Raw genomic sequence first — 23,627 nt, 5'->3', positions numbered from 1 at the left:
GTGTAGAATCTTCTTATTAGAAGGAAGAAATGAATAACAAGGAACATGTTAATTAAAGAATTCATTGATCTATTATCAATTAATAGATTGCCATGTCTAATAGGATTAATTTGTTAAAATCATAAAATTTAGTAATCATGCTAAAAATCCAATTTAGTAAGAACATGGCTATAATGGGTAACAATTAGTTAGTCCTTGTAATTGATAGACCACAAGAGGTCTGAAAATAACTCACAAACATTGAGACCAGTGGAGAAGCTTGTATTAGATGTTCTATAAAATGGTTATTCATCATCTAATTCTCTATATAAACAAAGAGCTACACATGGATAGCACAATAATGTCCCCTTATAGTTCATAATATTGCCACCTTTCTGAATGTCATTGCCTCTACCAGCACAACTTTATATTCAATTTTTTGGGCCTAATGACAAGATTAGATGGTAATAGATAATTTGACTAAACTCTAGTTAAATAATAATGTCTCCTTTTAAAAATATTTTTTTTTTTATCATAACTTAAATCTATCTAATGTTAGTTTGAAAATTATTTTGCTAGAAATAAAAAACACAACTTATCACAATAATACCATGGTAATCAATAACACCATTTAGGCTTTGATTGATTAGGTCAATCAAAACTAAAATGAGCTTAAATAAAGTTGATCAAGCACTCGTTTTTTTCATGTTTTCTAGGAGACAAGTCCTAGGATATCCGTCAATAATAAACACTTTAATATGAATGTTTGGAAATTTTCAGCCACATATTAACTATCACATGTCCATACAACATACACTATAATAATCTCAATATAATTTGGATACAATCTTCCAAGTGATTAGGTGATGTTTAATTTTACAACAAAATATTCCATTTTATTGGTTTAGAGCAACTAAGGCTTTTGGGACTAAAATTGAGTCTTTGAAAACTTATAAACACTTGTAATTTTGTCCCATTGAGGACTAGTTTCTAATTTTAGTTGTCGTTATTTTTTATTTTAATTTGATCCTTCCATTTTTTTTTGAATGTCTTGATAGTTTTTATTCTTAGATATAAAGGTCCCACAATATTAAGGCAAAGGTGTGGTGCTCGATTGATGCCTAATTTATCAAAATATATTTAAATTAAGTTGATTTAAAGTAATTAGAGCTTAAGGGACCGAATTTGATCATGAAACAAATATGAAAGATTGAAATTAATAGGTATAGTTAAAAAGATGCACTAGCTTTGGCGGCGCATGCAACCTTTTCTAGAGGCCAACCCACGCTTCCATTGTAGCGATTGCTGCCTCTTAGAATTCTTTTCCTGTAGGGGTAGCACATGTATTCTCATTCTTGATGGTGTGTTTTTGGTGTTATTTTCTTTATTTGTTTCTATTTTCCCCCTCTCCTCTTCAAAATTAATGCAAGCCATTTCAAATTTCATAGTTGTCTCCTTATTTTATTATTATTTGAAATTTGGTCCCTTTTTTATTACTAAGTTTTTGTTCTAGGTCTTTTTCTAAAATGTAAAATTGTTTTCAATTTTGTTATTCAATAAAAAAATTGCAATTTGTCCTTTTATTTTATTTTTCAAATTTGATCTATATTTTTTAATTCTTTTTGTTAGTTTTTGATTCTATAGTGAAATTAAATTTTGCTTTCAATTTCATCCTCTAATTTGTTTTTATTTCTAATTTTATTCTTATTCTTTTGGTTGCTATTTTTTTAGAGCCTTTTGTAAAATTAATTTTTTTAATGTAATTCTTCAGCATGTGGTTAGTTACGAATTTTACTCCATGTTTTTTCTTGATGAGATGATCATGGTTTCATGAACCAAGTCATACATTTTAAAAATTAACTCGGGTTAACATTGTTCTTTTATTTATTGAGTTTTATTTTTTTTTTACAATTTTTAGCTTTCATTTTCATCCTTTAATTTTTTTTGTAAATTGGTCTTTATGATTTTTTTTTCTTTCAATTTGGTTATCCTGATTTCATTACTAGGACCATGGGTTTGATGATAGGGTAGCTCATGCATCTCAGTATTCTTTCCTACAGGGGTGGCACATGTATTCTAATTCTCGGTGGTGTGTCGTCAGTGTTATTTTCTTTATTCTTTCCTTATTTTCCCTCTCTTCTCCTCAAAATTCACGATAGCTATTTTAAATTTCATAGTTGTTCCCTTATTTTATTGTTATTTCAAATTCGATCATTCTTCTTTTAATTACTGAGTTCTTGTTCTGGGTTCTTTTCTAAAATTAAAAATTATTTTTAATTTCATCATTCAATAAAAATTGCGGCTTGTCCTTTTATTATATTTTTCAATTTGGTCCATATTTTTTTAATTTCTATTTTTAATTAATGAGTTCTTGTTCTGTGTTTTTTTTATAGGGTGATCATTGTTTTATGTACCAAATCATATATTTTAAAAATGAACCTGGGTTAACATTGTTCTTTTATTTATTAGGGTTTATTTTTCTCAATACAATTTTTCTTTTTCATTTTCATCCTGCAATTTCTGTTTTAAAATTGATCTTCATGATTTATCTATTTTTTCTTTCAATTCAGTTATCCTAATTTCATTACCAAGACCACAGGTTAGACGAGTTTTTTATGGGTCGTTACTTTTTTAATTTAAAATTTTATTAGTTTCATCCTTGAACATTTGGTTCCCTTTAGAATTGAGTTTCGTAATTTTTTCTAGTTTGCTTTGTATTGAGTTCTGTCATTCTCATAATCCGGATCATAAGGTTTGGTAAGCTTGTTGGGTTTGTTGGTGTTTCTTTTTTTTTCCCTGTCATTATTCTAAATTGATTTCCTTTAGATTTTATTTTTCTACATTTAAGTTTTTAGGAATAGGGTTTTATTTTTTTTATTTGCTTTTTATATGCTTATCCTAGTCTAATAAACCGACTTATAACTTTCACATGCACACTGAGATTGATTTAAGTTTTTTTTTATTTCTCCGAATTCAATCTTTCATATTTGGTTGGCTTGGAACTAAGCTCCATCACTTTTTTTTCTTTTTTGTTGATGTTTTTATAACTTCTCATCAAAACTTTTTTTTTTTGTTTGATTCAATCTATTTACCCTTCTTTGTTTTATCATCTAATTGAATGTTATCAGCTTATTTGACTGTCTCAAAGATTTTTAACTTTTTTAGAGCACAATTGCAATATTCGGACAATTTTATTAGCTAATATATATTTTTTTTTTCATTTAACTTGTGGCGTAGCGTTGGGCTATGGATTTAGAGCTTGTTTGGCAGTGTGGTTGCGGGTGCTTTTCAAATAACTTTTCGTGTCAAAATGCATGCCAATGATGTTTTTTTATTTTTTAAAAATTATTTTTGACATCAGTATATCAAAACGATCCAAAACATACAAATCATATTAAATTTTAGCAAAAAATAAAAAATTTCAAATTTTTTAGGAACACGGGTTAAACCGCGTTCCAAACGTTCCCTAATAATCACTACCACTTGTTTAATTAGGAGCAGTGAAAACTAATTTTTAGTCATCACTTCTTCTTGTTTCTTTTTTATTATTATTGTTTAATAAAAGTAGTTCCTTCCTTGAATTATAACGAAACTATTTTATAATTATGCAAATAAAAAAATTTGCCTTTTTCTTGTTATACCATAATTTTGATATTTAATCTATTTTTGTGTAACATAGTAAAGCCATTATTTGTTAATTATTTTTTTTACTTCAACTATTATTTTATTTTTTCCCTAGCATTTTAGATAACACCCTGGAGATTGAAAAAAAAAATAAAGTGTTATATTAACAGGTCCTTACATGTCCTGTTCCTTGTTAAATTCTACGGGCTTCGAATCTCATGTCTATGCCGATTTACTCGGGTATTTCTTTATGCATGCAAAATAATATAATAATTAATTATTAGTTTATAGAGGCTGATAAATAAATAAAATATATAGTTTGTTGAGTTTCCAAAACAAAATAATCGCATCTTGTGGTCATCAACCAAAACTAATACTCTTTGGAAAAACACTGTTCATGTGGATTAATAAGTACTATTTATTGAAACAAAGTAATGATAGTTTTGCTATAAAAGAATGTGAACCAGTAATGCATGTGCTACCGTATGGATAGAAAGTATTTTTTTTTTTAAATTAAATTCTGAAAAAGTAAATTATTTTTTGATGTTTGGTAGTGTAATGAAAAATAAGTTGAAAAATACTTTTCAGTGTTTGGTTATGTCATGGAAAATAAGCTAGAAAATAACTTATTAATATTTTTTTTTCAAGTTTATTAAAATAATGAGTAACAAATCTTACAAATTAAAAAGTTGAATGAGAATGAAATTGAAAAAAATATATAATTTCATAAATTATCTCAAATAAAATAAATAATAATCAAAATAATAGAGATCAAATCTAAAAAATAAAAAAATTGAAAGATGAAGAAATTAAAATAATAATAATTAACATTTCATAAATTATTTCAAATAAAATAAGTAACAATCAAAAGAATGAGGATCAAATTTGATAGAAAAAAAATTTCAATTAAAAAATGATAAGGGAAAAGCAAATAACAATTATAAAAATGAGGACCAAAATTAATATAAAAATTAAATTCTAAGGGATGAAATTGAAAAATAAATATTCAAAACAAAATATATATAGCAATCAAAAGTTTGAGGAGCAAATTTGATATAATCAACAAATAATATGATATTTCTAAATTTTTTACAACTTCTGGAAAGTGTTTTCCACCCAAAATAAAAGGAAAACACTTTCCTAGAAACTAAGTCAAATTTTTCTTTGACTGGAAAGTGTTCTCTATTGACCGAAAAGTGTTTTCCGTTGACCAACTTTCCTAATGACAAACCAATACAGGAAAGTTTGGAAAGTAGTTTTTCAGAAATCACTTTCCGGAAAACAAACACATTAATTTATTCTATATGCTCTAGGTCATTGTCTATTTTTTCTATCATCTAATTAAAATAAAACAAATCTACTTAGTCTAGTCTAAGTCTATAACTGGTCTATTATAGAGACCGTTTGTTTACGCGGTAGAGTTTGCGTTTTAATCAAAACTCAGGAGGCAAGCATTTGGTAAAGAAAAAACCATTAATTACTGTTCATGGGGCCCATCACTTTCTGTGTTTGCAACGCAGGATTGGAAGAAGCAAGTGTAACATGCTTTTCTTGCACTGTGGTGTTAATTGCACTGTTCAATGAACAGTACAATTAACATAAACAGTGCAAAGTGGATGCAAACACAGAAGTCTATAACATGAACAGTGCAATTAACATGAACAGTGCAAAGTCTATAACTGTTCATGTTAAAAATAGTGAACAGTGCAATTCTCTTGCACTGTTCACTTGCACTGCGTGGATTTTTTTTTGTTAATTTTTTTTTAAAAAAACTAGTTTAGAGTGAATTTTATACATGATAATATTTTATCTAATTTTATTACATGCTAAAAAATTATGGAAACTGTAGTTCTTGTCAGATAAATTTTGTACGTAATGGAATTGTAGATAGTTTAATAGAACAATAATTTTTTTTTATATAAAGTATGATTTATTTCATGATGTTACCGCAATAGTTAAATCCACAATATTTAAATTAAAAACCATCAATATTAATTTATATTTTTTAAATTATTTTATAACCTCGATTTCAAAAACATTCTTAACCAAACACATTAAACTACTTTTTCTTCAACCTCAATTTTAACCACAGTTTTAACCAAACACCTATTTTTTTAAATCAACCACAACTAAAAGTACTTTTTATAAAACAACTTTTTTTAAACCACAACCACAACAGCTACCGCAATACCAAACACACTCTATGTATTTTTCTCTATGCTTTAGAACACATTTTACAACATGTACCTCGTAGTAGAGGTAAGCAAAAAAACCAAAAAACTGACTAAACCGAACAAACCAAAAAAAATTAACCAAAAAACCAAATTAAAAAACCGACTAAAAAACCTGAAAAAAAATCGGTTTGATTTAATTTCGGTTTCTAAAATCTTAAACCGATTGAACCGGACCAAATTGAACCGATTCAACAAACATCTAAACCCACTAAAAAAGGAAACCCTAAACCTAAACTTAACAACCCCTCACCCTCAGGTCTCAGTCGCCTCCTCTCTCCCAAATGCCTTTCAAGTTGCCCCTCTCTTTCTCACTACTCTCCTTCTCTAATTCTCATTCTCATTCTCATTGTTCTCTAATTCTTTAGATCAAAATTCAAGCGTTCGAAGTTCAAACAATTATCATCAAAACTTTCAACACCAGCATTACCGTAAAATTTCAATCTTTTCCTCTTTCACTATATTTGTGTTGACTCTTGATATGTGAACACTGAACACTTTATGAAGGGATAGATTTTTTTTTTTTTTTTGGTATAAAAGGGATGTGCATTTTTTCCACATGCTTTTGCATAAAAGGGATCTGCTTTTCTTTTATCTACTTTGGATTCATGGATTTTCCGGACTGTTTTGGTTTTTTTATGAGTTAATGGAAATCTTGTTGGTTAGGATTATTATTTTGCACTTGAACAGGCTGGAATTCTTGCCATATAGACTAATCAATTTATCATCTATCTTCTTCGTTTTGTTGTTATTGGCATCAACTTGCTCTTCATATGAAACAAAACTAGATTATCGGTTTTTTCATTTTTTTTAATTAACCAAATTGAACTGAAAATAATCGGGTTGAACTGATTTTGATTCAGTTTTAGTTTTAAATTAAAAAAAATAAAAATTTAATTTGATTGGTTTTTTAAATAAAAACTAAACTTAACTGAAAATGTTAACCCCTGCATTATAGTTCTGGAGATAAAGACGTGATGGAGGATTGGTCGACTAGTTACTTTCTTCCTCTGCTTTCACCTCTGTTCTTGCTTTTCTGTGATCGGTTTCTTCCTGTCCGTCTCCTGTTCTGCATGTGTTTCATTCTCCTGTGGCCTTCTGCTTTTGCTCGTCTTCTCTGTATTATCTCTGTTCTTGCGTCTGTGTTTTTCTTGTGGTCTTTGGTCAAGTGTTCTCTGTGTATTATCTGTGTCTCCTCTGGAAAAAACATCCTTAGTTTCTGAATGTTTCAATTCAGTCGTTAATTAATTTTTCAAATTTTAATTCTTTCAAAATTACCCCTGGAATTACTCGGTCGTCTCTGTTTTTCCTGGGTTTTTTTTGTTCGTTCGTCCTCTCTGCGTTTGCTTGTTTTTCCCCTGCTTTTTTTCCCCAGTTCGCTCCTCCTAGTGTGTTCTGTGTGTTTCGTTCACCTGCTGTGTTCTGTTCGTGGGTTTTCTCTGTTCTTTTCGTTCGTCCTCTGGTTGTCTCGGTTTGCTCTCAGTCCCCTGGTCTTCCTCCTAGTGTGTTCTGTGTGTTTCGTTCACCTGCTGTGTTCTGTTCGTGGGTTTTCTCTGTTCTTTTCGTTCTCTTCGTTCGTCCTCTGGTTGTCTCGGTTTGCTCTCAGTCCCCTGGTCTTCCTCCTCTTCGTTCTTAGTTCGTCCTCCTCCTTCCTCCTGGAGGCCTTTCTTTCTCTGGCTTTATAGCCAGAGAATGCCATACGTTTCAGTAACGTATTGCATCGTGGGCAGCTGAGGCGTTGAGGAAGATGAACAGCTCGTTTGGAAACGGCGCCGTTGCTTTTCTATCGGTTTGGTCACTGAAGTTTGGAGATTTCGCGATCAAGCCCCTTAAACAGGAAATTCCCTCTTTTTGTTTTTTAATATCGCCCCCTGGATAAATTGTGATTGGACCCCTGGATGTTTGCGCCTTTTACAAAACAGTCCTTAGTTTCTAAATGTTTCAATTCAGTCCTTAATTAACTTTTCAACTTTTAATTCTTTCAAAATTACCCCTGGAAAAATCAATTAAGCTCCTTACAGTAACCCCCATCTTTTCACTTTCATCCTTAAACTTTAATTCCTTGCAATTTTGATCCAAATTAGACTCAAACTTTGATATGTTTTCAATTTAGTCTTCATTCTTTTGATAAATTGAATTTCCTTTTTAATTTCACCCTTTAATCTAAAATAAAATTTATTTTTTATTTTAATTTTGATCTTTATTTCTTCAATTGTTATTTTTTTTATTTTTTTGTATAACTGATTTTTTTTTTTAACTTTTAACATTTGATTAGTTGGGAATTAGACTATTTATTCTATCCAATTTCATCATTTTATATTCAATAGGTTAGAAATTGAATCACATCATTTATCCCTTTTGATTTTTTTTTCAGATTATCATGATCATTTTTTTTAATTTGTTCTATATGCTCTAACTTATTATCTATTTTTTTTATTATCTAATTAAAATAAAACAAATCTATTTAATCTATTCTAGTCCATCATGTATTTTTCTTTAGAACACATTTTACAACACTTAACATTATTTTTTTATACGAAAGAAAAAGAATCCAACCCCACATCATAGCTGAGGTCCACGACCAGTTGTTGTCAAACTATTAGTGCTAAGAATTCGAAAGTCAAGTACCCTGCAACATGAAAGAACTCTGAAGAGACACACCAGTGACATGTATGTTCTGCTTCATATATAACCAGAGTGGTTACAAGAGAGAAGAGAAAGAGCTTATCTATTTGTTACAAGAGATACAAATTAATTACATGAGATTTAAATACAAGATAAAATGCCCTCCCGTTAATTTGCAAGCTATCCAGTTTGAACTGGATGTGATCCTATTCTCTACCCATAAGAGAAGTCCGTACATCCATCCTTCTTTTCATTCGAGCCATGAATTTAAAGGGATTTGCACGCAGGAAAGACCTTATTTTATTTGCAGTTGAAAGCATAAATCCATAGGAACAAACTAATTGGATAAAAAAAAGATAGGCATGCGATGTGATGATGGTTAAGAAAAATCCAGTATGTTCTTGCACCGTGATTAGCAGGATGAATGTAAATGCTATACCCATGCAGAAAAGGGCGTAAAAATTATAATATGTCGCGTTCTTCATGCTTGATGTTACATCACTGGCACGACCTAATGATATCTGACAAAGGATTATAGCGGCGATGAGGGAGAAATTCATAGCTAGCATGTCAAAATAAATAAAAGCTCTCATCAGATTTTTTGAACTGCCACTTTTAGGATCACGACATGATCCAGGCACAGTGATAGCACCAGCGAAGGTTACTCCAACTACCAGTACTGCCACCACGAGAAGATTCCCTACCCCTCTGTTCAGTTCCTCCGTCGTTAACGTCGTTCTTGTTAAATTAGAGATAAGATTGTTGTCAAACTCAGTCTTATCATCTGCCTCCACCAAAACTTTAAATACCTTACGCTGAACAACAAAATGTTAATTAGAAAATATATGGTATACAAATTATATAAAGCATCATGACAATGTTAGCTTATTAATGTCCCATAATAACGAAGAAGTAATTCATCGCTATATATTTAGTAGATCAGTGAGATATTCCATATTTTTGAGCAAGTAAAGAACTTTATATCCTTTTTGGATTAATCAAATTTAAGGTAATTAAAAGAAATCTATCACTCCCTTTTCTATAAAGTTGCAACATGGACAAAATGTGGATGTGAAAGTTGTTGCTAAACTAGAATATATTTACTTCAATCACCTGATTAGCTTCTTATGTGGACCAAAGCAACTAGAATATAATTTGACTTGGATGCCACCTAAAGTGAAATGTGAATGGTTCTTTAAATGGCTAACCAAAACCCTCTATGGATTTTTAAGAGATCATAAAAGAATCAAATGTGACTGAGATCATATAAGATTATGATGTTTATAAGACAAAATCAATAACATTTTAAATTCTTGTTTTTGTGAACTTTGCACATAGTCTTAGTGACATTAATCATGCCACAGATCATTTGGCAAAGTAAGGAATACATAGAGAAACACATACTTTTGTTTATGTTTTGGCTTTGTGGGTTATAGAACATTGCTTTTTTTTAGTTTCGTTTGGTTTGTAAAGTACCTAATAGTTACGACCATTATCTTATTGGATAATTAATGAAGTTATCTTATTGGCATATGGAAAAAACTAGAGAGTATTTATGCTTTTGAAGACCCATGATTAATCGTTTTCTTTTGAAGTTAGATTTGTACTCTTGAGGATGGATGAAGGAATGGGTATACACAACTATCTTTCAAGAGTTAACAGGATGACAACTCAAGTAGTCAATACTAGAAAACAATTGAGGATAAAGAGCGAAACCTCATTCTACAAGCCATTGGTGCAAACAATACTAGTTAAAAGGATACCTTTAGGTTTAAATGATGCAACTATAATCTTATTGGAGAATGATAGATTTTGAAATTAGAAAACAATGTCAAAGGTAACGAGGCATTGGTGATGGGAGGTGGTCCTGTAATTTACCATGAAAGATGGGAGCAAAGATGATGATGTTCTCATGGATCATAAATGTAATAAGGTTTTGAAAAATTCATGGATTGTAGATTTTGCATGCTGCCTTCATATTTATTTAAAGAAATAATGTTTTGATACTTACAAAGAATATGATGGAGATTCCATGGTGCTAGTAAATGATAATAAAATCTAAGTTGCTAGAATTGATAATGTTAAAATTAAGATATATGATTGAGCAATGAAAACCCTTTGTGATGTTAGGACTTAGGCACATGCCAAGACTTAAAAGAAAGAAAGTTTGTGAAACCGAAAATCTTACCATTTTGCGAACTTCTGCTTCCTGCGAATTGTTCCATACACCTCTCGCAGCATCATCCTCATGCTTGGTATCGATTAGCTTGTTCTGAGCAAGGACAAGCAAAGACAGTATTAATCTGTAAGTATATATTCGAAACTGAATTTGAAAGTATTTTCTTGCAATCAGTTAAGGTTGTCCTTTTCATTATCATTTTTTGCAAGTATATATGATGATTAATTTGGAGTATGATCCCCCGTGATGTTCAAGAGCAATTGCAAGCCCATTAATTGGCACCATAAGGTCAGTTTTTCGAAAAGGCTCAGCATATAAGCATACCATTCCATCTGACTTTGGAGCTTCAAAGCGTCCGCCTTGCAATAATTTCACAACAACACCAGATGGTTTCAACTTTTCATTATTAACAATCCTTGTATCCACCCGCTTGTCTCTCACTAGTGCCTGCACTATCTCAGAACGGCCATACATTGCAGCCAAGTGCAAAGGTGTATTTCCATCGTAATCCTTCTCATTTATAAGTGCTTCCAGATCTCGATTTCCCAGTATTTCTTCCACTAATTTCATCTGTCCACTCTCCGCTGCAACATGAAGAATATTCTGTCCTTTTTCGTTGAGAAAATCCATTGGATCGAACCAATAAGTAAGTAGTTCGCGTACTACTTCAAGATGGCCCTTCTGGCATGCAACATGGATAGGTAAGTTGCCTTCTTCGTTTCTTTGTGATGCGGCAACAGGACATCGACTAACCAGGAGTCTTGCTCCAAAAAGGAAGCCCATGGATGCTGCAAGATGAAGGAGACTTCCCCCTTTTTTGTCCTCGGGAAGCATTGTATCCGGCTTGCCGTCCGCTAGTTTTTCTAGTGCAGCATAATTTAAAAATTAGATAATCAATACAAAAAACACAAAATGCAGGAAGTTTATGCTTTACATAAAATGAAATTAAGAAGAATAAGTTTTAATGAGACCAATAATTATAAGTGTAACATGTTGTTTTTCACGTCCAAATGATGAAAACATGTGATTACCTAAATTTCCATCCGGCATAGCTTCTATAAGAGAAACAATCATCTTCTCGTCGCATCTCTCTACTGCCAAGTACAAGGGAGACTTGTCTTCCTTGTTCTTGTGGTAGGAAACTTCTAGGTCTTCATTAACGAGGAAACAGGCCACCTCTCGGCAACCCTTGATGACTGCATCATGCAAAGGGGTGTTTCCTTTATTATTCTTCATCCTCAGCAAGCTAGCAAGTTCAAGTGTTTTATGAGGATCAATTTTCACATGCTTGACGAGATTTTGAATTGTGTCAAACCGTCCAGCCCTGGCAGCCAGATGAAGCGCATTATCACCCAGGAAATTTTTCCTGGTGATTAGGAGGGGGAAGTGATGACACAGTAGCTGTGTCACACCTTCGCTTCCATGGCTTGCTGCCACATGAAGCAGTGAATTTCCAGAGGCAGCAACATGTTTGAAAATGACATTGAGCACTTCCTCTGATGAAACATGTTCCAGTTTATCGGACAAGAGACCAAACAAGGCATTGAAGTTGTCTTCCTTTGCATAGGTATAAAACTCCTTCTGCAGTATTTTATTTGGCTCAGAAAAACCATAGTCTGCAAGCTTCGGAACTGGGAATTTAACTGCCTTCCATCGTTCAAGCTCCTGATCATGTACTGGTCTCGGCATATCTATTTTTAATTGCATAGAGAGGTTGCAACGTGCTGGAAGATTGTATAATGTCGGTTGAGTGTTCGATCTCTTCTTGAGTGACTTAACTTTGCTGCGGTTGTATCAGTGGTAATTACATGTCTTGTTATTTGGCCAAGCAAACTAAAGAATTCATAGAAAACATGCATGCAAGAGATATGCTAATTAAAGTATCAGTGAGAGAAAACGTACATTAGCTACATAATTTTTCTCAATACAATTATTTAGGAGCATATATATAAATGTTTAAATTCAAGTCAAAATCAAGCTGTTAACGTCTTGTCAATTTTTAATGTATTTGGAAGTGTGGTTGCGGTTGTTTTTTAAAGTGCTTTTCACTCGAAAATGCATCAAAATAATAATATCAGCACATCAATGATCTGAAAACACTAAAAAATATTAATTTAAAGCAAAAAAAATAAAAAAAATTTTAATTTTTTTCAAAAATATTTTTAAAATGCAAAAACAAACAGGATCAGACTCAAGTTAAGTCCTTCTTTTATATCCGGGTCCAAGAATAACTAAGGGTTTGTGTATTGTATTTATAAATAAAATAATATTTTATGACTTTTAATATATTTTCTAACAGTATTATATCAATTAATAAATTATATGCATAAATATATCAAATTAACATAAATTTTATTAGCGCAAACAATTGATGCTAGTTTGTTAAGAATTTGAATAGAATCTTCAAAAATAATTCTCATAATATAAAGGAGAAAATAATACATATATTTAACCTAGTTTAGCCAATTACCTATTCCACATGCGAAAATGGTATCAGGATTTTGCTGTAATCGAAAATGAGGATATAACAAAGAAAGAGCAATATTTAAACCCGAAATCAATTATACTCATATCATAATATAGTAACAAGAATTACAAACTTGTACTTAAGAAGAGAGTAATACTAAAATATCCCAAAAGTCTAATAAATACCTTGATGTGATGATTGTTATTTCACAAAAATATAAAGTATTTCTAGCTCAAAGATTAGTGAATAACTCAGTAAAATTAAGTTAAATCAATGCATATATATATTTTTTTAAAAATAAAATTATTGAATATCAAATTTGTATTTTATAGTAAACATTTATAGATCAAATATACAATAAAATACTATTAAAAAAAACACGACGGGTCTATACATAAATTCAAAAAGGTTCAAACTATTTTTTTTAATATAAAACAAAAGCTGGATTGATCAGATATCAAAATGAAAGAGAATAAAATAAAGAGGATTAGACCGGCTGGATCTGAGACCCAGGCCTAGAGTTTTCTTTTTGGATGGGTCCAGCTCAGCCTGTATGGGCTGGGCAGGACCCGGCTGGTAACTAGGCACGCAAGTATCGTGCGTGTACGGTGATGAGTGAATTAAAATTCAAAGTGCACAGTGTTAAGTGAATTGAAATTGTAAGATCGGGGAAGAGAAGAGACTTACCTGGTAGTTCTGGAGATGAAGACGTGATGGAGGACTGGTCGACTAGTTACTTTCTTCCTCTGCTTTCACCTCTGTTCTTGCTTTTCTCTGATCGGTTTCTTCCTGTCCGTCCCGTGTTCTGCGTGTGTTTCGTTCTCCTGTGGCCTTCTGTTTTGCTCGTCTTCTCTGTATTATCTCTGTTCTTCCGTCTGTGTTTTTGTTTGTGGTCTTTGGTCCAGTGTTCTCTGTGTATTATCTGTGTCTCCTCTGTGTCCGGTCGTCTCTGTTTTTTCTGGGTTTTTTTCGGTCGTTCGTCCTCTCTGTGTTTGCTTGTTTTTCCCCTGCTTTTTTTTTTCCCAGTTTGTCCTCAGTTCGCTCCTCCTGGTGTGTTCTGTGTGTTTCGTTCCCCTATTGTGTTCTGTTCGTGGGTTTTCTCTGTTCTTTTCGTTCTCTCCGTTCGTCCTCTGGTTCTCTCGGTTTGCTCTCAGTCCCCTGGTCTTCCTCCTCTTCGTCCTTAGTTCGTCTTCCCCCTTGATGTGATGATTGTTATTTCACAAAAACATAAGAGATATAAAAATAAATAAAGATACAAACCTCTCGATGAGAGAAAGCGTCACCTCAAATGAATATATTACTATAATAAAACTCATTTAATAAACCACAATTGACGTACTTAAATTAACTATAACTGAAAGGGATTTATATTTTATTATAAACATAAGAGATATAAAAATAAATAAAGATACAAACCTCTCGATGAGAGAAAGCGTCACCTCAAATGAACATATTACTATAATAAAACTCATTCAATAAACCACAATTGACGTACTTAAATTAACTATAACTGAAAGAGATTTATATTTTATTATAAAAAGAGTTATTACATACTGTAATTGTTTTTATTGTGAATTACATTATTTAGTACTGTAGCGCGAATTATTATAGATAGTGAGTATTTTCACTGTAGAGTATACTATTTTGAATTTGCTCTTTGCTAAAAGCATTATGGGTTGGAGAGATATAATGACATGAACTGCCCTTACCACATAGAGTTGCAAAGACTGCAGGGGATGAGGTTGTCTATTTGGTTGGGGAGAAAATGATCAGTTCAGATTTTAGCGAGGTAGCACGACCCAGGCTGCAGATACCTAGCGCTCAGGTAACAGACATCTGGCGCTAGGGCCAGCTAGAGAGCCTGGCAGCAACACCAGGCTGCAAACACTTGGCGCTGGGGCTGCCATGCCCTGAGCGCTAGGTAAATCTGCACGCCTTGCTGAAGACCTGACAAGCAGGTCTGCAAGCCCGCGCGCATACTGTAAAGAGGAAATAAATTAATGTGATTTTTTTATATATTATACAAAAGTTGAGTGATGATAAAAAAAATTTTCATTTTTGGTTTGGTTAAATTTTCTTATTAAAGTATGTTTGGTTTTGTGTTTCAAAAATGCTTTGAAAAAATTTGAAATTTTTTTATTGTTTTCTTTACTTCAAATTAATATTTTTGATGTTTTTTTAATTTTGTTTTTAAATATATTGAGATTAAGTCCGGCTATGCAGCCACACCCAAGAGAATATATCAAGTTGGGTTCTGCCCAGCAGGACCCATTCGAGTTGGGTCCTGGCACCAAAAGGACCCAAAATAGCTTTGCGTCCAGCCACCACTAGACCTATCAGCCTTGGCTCCTGCTACGAGCAGGACCCATCAATGTTTGGTCCTGCTAGACCCATTAGAGTTGGGTACTGCCCCCAGCAGAACTTAAGACTTTATTTTTTTTTCTTTTTAATACGGTAAAGAGGAAATAAATAGATGAGAATTTTTTTTCATTTGAAGTTGGGTTGAATTTTGTTATTGAAGTATGTTTGTTTTTTTTGCCTTTCAAAAATGCTTTTATTTTTTATATTGTACAAAAATGCTTTACTTTTCAAAAATTTTATTTTTTTCTTTATTTCAAATTAAGATTTTTATTTTGTTTCCTCTTGATTTTTTTTTCAAAATAAAGCATTCAAAAAAATTATAATTCTAATATTGTCATATTAAAGTTGATGGAGCTCTAAATAATTTTTTTATTCACATAATATACTTTATATATTTTTATTATATAAGAGATTTTTTAACAATAAAATCCATTAAAAAAAACAATTCATAAATATCATAGTATAATATTATTTTGGGCCAACACTGTTGGGTCATTTTGCCAACCATGACTCAATGATGTTGAGCCTTGCTGCCCAGCTAGACCCAACGCTACTAAGACCCATCAATAATTTTTTTTAAAATTTTTTTTCTTTTCTCTCATGTAATTATTTTTCATAAATTAAAGAGTAAATAAATTGATGGGAGTTTTTTTATATTGTTTAAAAGTTGGTTGGTCATAATATTTTTTTTCCATTTGAGTTTGTGTTGAATTTTCTTATTAAAACATGTTTGTTTTTGTGTTTCAAAAATTCTTTGAAATTTTTTTTGAAACTTTTTAAATTTTTTATCTAATATTATCATATTAAAGTTGATGGAGCTCTCAATAAATTTTTGATTCACATCATATACTTTATATATTTGTATTATATAAGAGAATTTTTGAACAATAAAATCCATTAAAAATAATGGATAAATATTATAATATAATATTATTTTGGGTAATAGAAGATATTTTAATTTTATAACATTAGTGTATGAGATTCAAAGTTTTATCAATATTTTATTGTCTTTAGATTTTTTATTCAGTAGTTTTGAATTATATATATTATTAAATACATAAATAAATTATGTATAGGTTCTTGCCCCCAGCAGGACCCATTAGAGTTGGGTCCTGTTGGTGATAGGACCCAAAATAGCTTTGGGTCCAATTGCACAACAGGACCCAATAAGTTCGGGGACCCAAAAGCATTAAGTCCGGAGCCAAATCTATTGAGTCATGCGTCAGGACTCAAGACTTTTATTGTAATTAAAAATATTAATATAAAAAATATTCTTATTTGTGTTATGAAGATTATTATTTTTATTATAATTAATATTATTAATATAATAATTAAAATATTATTATTTATATTATAAATATTATTATTTTTAATATAATTAACGTTATTGATATTAAAAATATTATTATTTGTATTATTATTATTATTATTATTATTATTATTATTATCTTCGATGCTGCGTTAGGATTCCATAGCCTAGGGTCCTGCGCTAGGACCCGATTATCAGGGGTTCGACGTGTGTACCCAAGGCTAAGGGATTCTGCATCAGGATAACATTCTCTTGGGTCAAGCGTTGGGTCCCATTTCTCTTGGATCCAGCATACAGACCCGTTTCTATTGGGTCCAGCGTCAGGACCTAAGGTTCTTGGATCTTAGGTATTTTGTATTATAAATATTATTATTTTTATAATAATTAAAATTATTAATATAAAAAATATTATTACTTGTGCTATAAATAATATTATTTTTATTATAATTAAAAATTTTAATACTAAAAATAGTATTATTTGTATTATAATTGATAGCATTAATATTAAAAATAATATTATTTGTGTTATAAATATTATAAGAACTTGAGTAGGCGAGTTTAATATTATTATTAATACTATAAATATTATTATATTTATTAATATTATTAAATTTGTAATAAATATTATTACTATAAAAAAACATAAAATTGATTTAAAGGGTAAAATTAATTATTATTATTATTAATTGGGGTGAGACATCCCCTTCCAGACCCAAGAAACTTGAAACTGGAAATGGGTGCCTCATCCAAGAAACTTAGGTGTGGCTAGAGTGCAGACCCAAATCCATTGGGTCTTGTCAGGACCCAAAGCTCTTGGGTCTGTCGGCACGACCCAAGATTGATGAGTCTTACGTGAGGATCCAATTCCCTTGAGTCATGCATCAGGTACCAATTCTTTTGGGTTCGACGTCAGGACCCAAGGCTAATGGGTCCTACATCAGGACCCAATGCTCTTGGGTCCGGCATCGAGACCCAATTCTCTTGGATTCAGCGTCAGGACCCGAGATTCTTGAATCTTAAGTTTCTAAATATAATTATTTGTATTATAAGTATTATTATTTATATTATAATTAAAATGATTAAAATAAAAAATAATATTATTTATGTTATAAATATTATTATTTTTATTATAATTATTTAGGAGTTTAAAAAGACGACGTCAAGACACGCCATCTTTAATGCTTTAATGGATGGTCCTTACATAACTTTTATCATTTAATAGCTCACCGCCAATTATAAAAACCTATCACATCAGATGATTACTCTTAAACTAAACAATTTAGCATTCTTCCTTTTTTTTTCCTCTTCAACTAATATATAAAATAATATTTCATTGTTATTTAACCGATTAGAATAAAATATAACCTCGTAGGCAACATTTCATTGTTATTTAACCGATTAGGAACCACTTTGGCTAATAAAACAAGAGAGTCGAACAATTTTAACTTGATGAGTTGCATCTCCAAAGCTTTCATCTTTTTAAATTACATTGTAAAACAAAATTATTATGTCTAAGTGAACATCACTTTGAAACATGAGGTAATTAATTAATAAGGGATGAAATTCAAGGCCTTTATAAAATCCATTAGATTGGACTAGCCACACATCCTCTCAGACTGACCTTGTATCCCAATTGATAAATAGAGGTTAGTCTTGAATAGAGATTATATTACAAAAAAGAGTACCTACCATGGATAAAACTTGTATCCCAAAACAATATTACACCCTTGGATATACATGCCTTGAAGAAATAAGCCTGAATAAGGTTATTCCTAAAGACATAGACTTGGACAAGCATACCCGATCCAAAATTGCTCTACCCATTTACTGTATAGTTGGTAGGAAACATTAATTACTCATACAACTTTCTATCTCTAGATAATCACTTGGCATTACCATTCTTACTCTAATAGTATACCATTAATAATTAGGGGATATTACCTTAAATAATTATCCTTACACTAGAAAAGTTATTATTCTCCCTAATTTTTCTTGACTCAATATAAATTTTTTTTAACAGTTGAAACTTTTAGATTAAGATGATTTTTAGACTTAGTATCATAATTTTAATGACAAAGCAATCAAAAACTTCATTCTCACTATCTTTTTATCTCTAACTAAATTTTAAAGAATAAACATAAAGTAATGGTGGGTATATATAAGTTTTAAGTCTAACAGACTTGTAATTAATAGGGTGCACAAGACATTAATATGAAAAATTCATTGAGATTTAATTATTAGCTTAAAGTTTTGGGTTGAGATATTTTTTTACAATACCAATATAGTAAAAATAAATAATAGTTGAATAAAAAATTCAAAAAATATAAACACCAAGAATTTTCATGGTTAATTTAATAGGAATAGGAATTATAATTATGAAATAAACTAAAAACACTAAAGGTTTTACTATTTCAATTACTATAGATCCTCTCATATGTTTATTATGGATTGATACAGTGCATCCATAATGCCTTTTTAGTAAAAATATTTGATTTAATCCTTGAAATTTTAATTTTTATGTATATCTTATTGTAGTATTTAGTTTTGGTAGTTCAATCCTAACAAATATATTTTCCTCATGTTTCAGTCCTTTGACCTTAAGAAATGAGAGAGAAAGTAATCGAAAGGGAGAGAAGAGAAACATTTTGGCTGGCTAGCCATATTCGGATAAAAAAAAGCTAATAATGGTGTCAATGGGCCATTTTAAATATAGGAGTTCGAAACATGTGTTTTGGAAGTGTGTTTGTTTTTGAGGTAAATTTTGTGGTTGTGGTTTTAAAAAAATAAGTTTAAAAAAGTGTAGTTAGTTGGATTTAGATACGTGTTTGGTAAAAATTATGGTTGAGGTTTATGTGTAGCAAAAAACATGTATAAAATGTTTGGAAGTGTGGTTGCAGTTGTTTTTCAAAGTGCTTTTTACTTGAAAATGCATCAAATGTTTTTTAAAAAATTTATTTTTAATATCAGCACATCAAAATGATCTGAAAACACAAAAAATATTAATTTGAAGTAAAAAAATAAATTTTTTTTAAATTTTTTCAAAAGCGCTTTTGAAACGCAAAAACAAACAGGGTTTTACGAAACTCAGTTAAAAAAACATGTAAAAACTGCTTCGCAAAAACTATGTTTTAAACTTAATTTTTTAATGGGTCCCGCGGTACAAAATGCAATTTAGTTTGTTACCAAACACTTTGCTGTGTTTGTTGCACCGCAACTGCAAAAGCAGTTGCAAAACAAACACAACCTTAATCATATTAGAAAAAGTAGATCAGAACCCATAGAGTTTGTTTTGATTTTGTATGATTTTGAGTTTTTAGACTAATTAAAGGGTGTTATGGGGCTGAAAAGTGAGTTATTAAGTTTTCTAAGATTTTTTCTAATGATTTTGAGTTTTAAGACTAATGTTTTTAGGTGAAATATTTTGTTTTAGATTCCAAATGACCCAAATCTTGATTTTTTTGATAGTGGATAAGATGTCACAATATGAAACCCATTTATTAAAAAAAAAAAACTAAAGTGGATGATGTGTTTTCCGCTTGAGTTTTTTTTTTTTAAAGCAAGCTACTAGACAATCCGTTTAAACAAGTCTACATGCATGGGCTTGACTCTACTCACTCTTTCCTTTTTCTTGTTTTTATATTATTTAATATTCTAAAAGAAAATTATTTTTGTATAAAACAATCAAAATGATATTTTTAAAATTATATGATGGTATCATACTTTTCAAATAAAATTATAAGCTTTTAAGGTTAATGTCACTACAAGAAAATTCAAACAAAGTAATGGAAATGCCAACGAAAAATATTCCATCACAATTTACCAACGGAAAATGCGATGGGAATTTTTTGTTAGTAATTTCTTATGGAAACAACAACAAAATAAAAAAAAGAATTTATGTCAACATTTCTAACATGTCAAAGTCACCTACAAAAATGCCAACAAAAATTCCATCTGAGATTTTAGAGAAGAAAAATGTAATAGTTCTAATTCAAACACAAAATGGATAAATAATTTTATCCTTTAAAAAAAATTAAAGATGAAACCTCCACCTCTCTCTTTCTCTCCCTAAAACCTCCACCCACCTCTATAAATTTAGCCACCAAAACTCTGCTAGTGCAATAGCTCTCCCAAGACCTAAACTTCCCTCTCTTGGTTTTTTTTCTTGTCAAGTTTCATTCTACCAAGTAAGCAAACCCACACATTTATGTTTTAAGTTAATCTATTGAAATTTATTTATAGTATTTGTAATTTACTTACTTATATATATATTTGTGTGTGTGTGTGTGTGTCTTATGCAGCAATGTAGAATTTGTATTTTAGGGTTTATTTGAGATTTGGGTAAATAAATTTAATTTGTTACTTGATGAAATTGAGTGTGATTTTATAACTTAAGTGTGTTAGGATTGAAGAAATGATAGGTAATTTAATGGGTGCAAATTATTTTTATATTAATATTATGGTTAAATTGAAAATTTAGGGATAATTGAATTTGAGTGGAATTGATAATAATTAAAGGTATTAATTTAAGTTGAATAAGTTTGAATTAAAGAAATAATGTATAATTAGTTGAGTTCCAATTAATTTAATTTGATATAGGTTTTTGTTGATAATTTAGGGAAAATAAAATTAATGTGTAATTGATAATAATTAGGTATTAATTGATGTTATTTATTCTTGAATTGAATAAATAAGGGGTAACAATTATTGTTTTGACAATTTTATGGTTTAGTTGAAATTTTAGGAAAAAAATGAATTTGTGTGGAATTGATAAAAATTAGGGTTAAAGTATGTTTCAACCTACAAAGGGATTGATAGTTATTGGATTATGAACTATATTTTTCTAAATTGGAGGAATTAAGTTACTTTGGGATTTAAAAAATGATGGGTTATTAAGTTGTTATTGCCTTATGCCAAAAAAAAATTGTGAATTATTAGTTGGTTTGTTTAGGTTAATTGTGATTCATTTTTAATAAAAAAAAATTAGTTCTAAATTTCACCTAAAAAATTAAAGTTTTTATTGTTATGTTTTATTATCTTTTTAGTATTTGTAAGTTATTAGTTCTAAATTTTACTTTACATAATGGTTTGTTATTTCACCTCCCTAATGTGTTTGGTTGATTATATTAGGGTGATAATCTTGTTGTTATTTATAGTTGTTAGATAATCTTGTTGTATATTTTTCTAATCTTGAAGCTGCTCATTTCATCATATTTATGATAAAATGCTCATTTGAAGAATTAACTATTGGTTATACCAGGTTGCGAGATGTTTTGGTACAATGCCCATGCAAGAGCAATGAAGAAGGTTGGGTCACTTGACATAGAGAAGTGGAAAAGGTATAAACTAAAGTATATTATAGACCATCATTGGATAATGTATCTTAGATTTATGGTATCATAAAGTTTTATAAAATGCTCAAGATCCAGTAAACAAAATCAAAATAAACAAACTTATGCTTCGATGAACAAGCAAACTAGAGGAGCAATTTTGTTTATCCATCATGCAAAGCACGTAGTAAGAGTTCATTATGACGCGCACACACAATTTTAATTATGTGTTTATTAGTGAGATTTTTAACAAACTATTTAATTTTTAAGAAAAAAAGTTCGTCGAAAACTAATCCTAATGAAGTTATATAAGAAAACTCATATTAATTAGGGTGATAGGGGGAAGAAGAGAAAAACATTTATCGATAAAAGAGTGGATGCATTCATTATAAGTTTTTTGATAGTTATATTTTTTTTAAGATTATTTATTTGCATTAATAATATGAAATATAATTGAATTTTAAAACTTGATTTTTTTTATAGGAGAGATATAATGCCAACATGGTTGAGAAATCTGGTGAAAAAATTTCTACCCATCATCCTCAACATCCTCAAGTGTGATTAGAGGCTGCTACAAGTGATGGACCTAATAGGAATCCAATTTATTGTTTGCTTATAGCATCAATCCAAGAACTGATGGAGGGTTGCACTGTTTCAACTCTAGACACATCATATGTCGACCCAAGCTATTCATCATAGGAATTTGATTAGATTGTGCATAAAAAGGTTTAGGAATAAGTGATTGTTGAGTTGGAGAAGATGAGTGCACAACTGCTATAATAAAATAGAATGTTTGGGCTCAACTAAGTGCAATTATTGGTGTACCTTTTTCTCTACCTCCTGAACCTTCAACACCTTTGATTTGATGTATTAGATATACTTCATCTTGTTGATTTGATTATATTTCAATTGAAATTTGAATAGTTTCCTACCGCTATTTTTTATTGTTTCTACTTTTGTTAATGTTTATGCATGAAATTTTTTCATCTCATTTTTGTGTACTATTCATATAAATTTCATACTTAAATCTTCCAACTATGAAATCACATAAGTATTCGTTATCCATTTAATATTATATGTTGCAAAATTTGTACAAGTCAATTTTTAAAGATGCCTTTTGTTGTGGTTGTAAGTTTATTGTAAGCAATTGTTGGATTGAGGATCATAACAAACAAAACAAAAAAAATTAAAAACTCCAACAGAATCATCAATGGAATCAATATTCCATCGGCATTTATGATGGCAGTTCCACCGGAATGTTCGTAAACATTCTAGAATATTTGGTAAAACTTACAGAATATGTAAGAACTTTTCAACAAAGTCGCTAATTAATGGAATATTCAATAAAAAAAATAAACGGTGATGGAATTAGAGATAGCTTTCAATTTTTTTAATTTTTTTTATTTCGTTGGCAGTTTCCAATTCCAAAGTATTTTTTGATGAAAAATAGGTAGTAAAATATGATTTTTAGGTGCAAATATTCTATTGACGATACTATTAGTATATAAAATTGCCAACAAAATTG

At 30.3% G+C, this 23,627-nt stretch overlaps 2 protein-coding genes across 8 annotated transcripts in view; one reads left to right on the top strand and one right to left on the bottom strand.

The window, feature by feature from the left end:
* Positions 1 to 23,627, bottom strand: part of LOC7476269 (protein ACCELERATED CELL DEATH 6) — a 91,967-nt gene that overhangs the window by 11,069 nt on the left and 57,271 nt on the right. For 2 of the 7 annotated variants that reach the window (XM_052449047.1, XM_052449046.1), the window contains exons 2-4: positions 11,670 to 12,421; positions 10,963 to 11,501; positions 10,648 to 10,731 (exon numbers count right to left, since the gene is read on the bottom strand). The exons of 2 other annotated variants lie outside the window; for them this stretch is intronic. In XM_052449047.1, the coding sequence (XP_052305007.1) occupies positions 10,648 to 10,731; positions 10,963 to 11,501; positions 11,670 to 12,345 (1,299 nt within the window). In that variant the 5' untranslated portion in view covers positions 12,346 to 12,421. Of the gene's footprint in view, positions 1 to 10,647; positions 10,732 to 10,962; positions 11,502 to 11,669; positions 12,422 to 13,792; positions 14,312 to 23,627 lie in introns of those variants that run through there. 3 more of the 7 variants (XM_024590192.2, XM_052449045.1, XM_052449050.1) reach the window with 3 other exon arrangements.
* The window catches only part of LOC18107622 (FRIGIDA-like protein 4a), a 69,129-nt gene that overhangs the window by 26,427 nt on the left and 19,075 nt on the right, over positions 1 to 23,627 (top strand). The window lies entirely within an intron of this gene.

The sequence above is a fragment of the Populus trichocarpa genome, chromosome 18 (assembly GCF_000002775.5).
Source record: "Populus trichocarpa isolate Nisqually-1 chromosome 18, P.trichocarpa_v4.1, whole genome shotgun sequence".
Taxonomy (NCBI): domain Eukaryota; kingdom Viridiplantae; phylum Streptophyta; class Magnoliopsida; order Malpighiales; family Salicaceae; genus Populus; species Populus trichocarpa.
The sequence above is the reverse complement of the archived record's forward strand: the minus strand, read 5'-3'. Positions and strand labels throughout refer to the sequence as shown.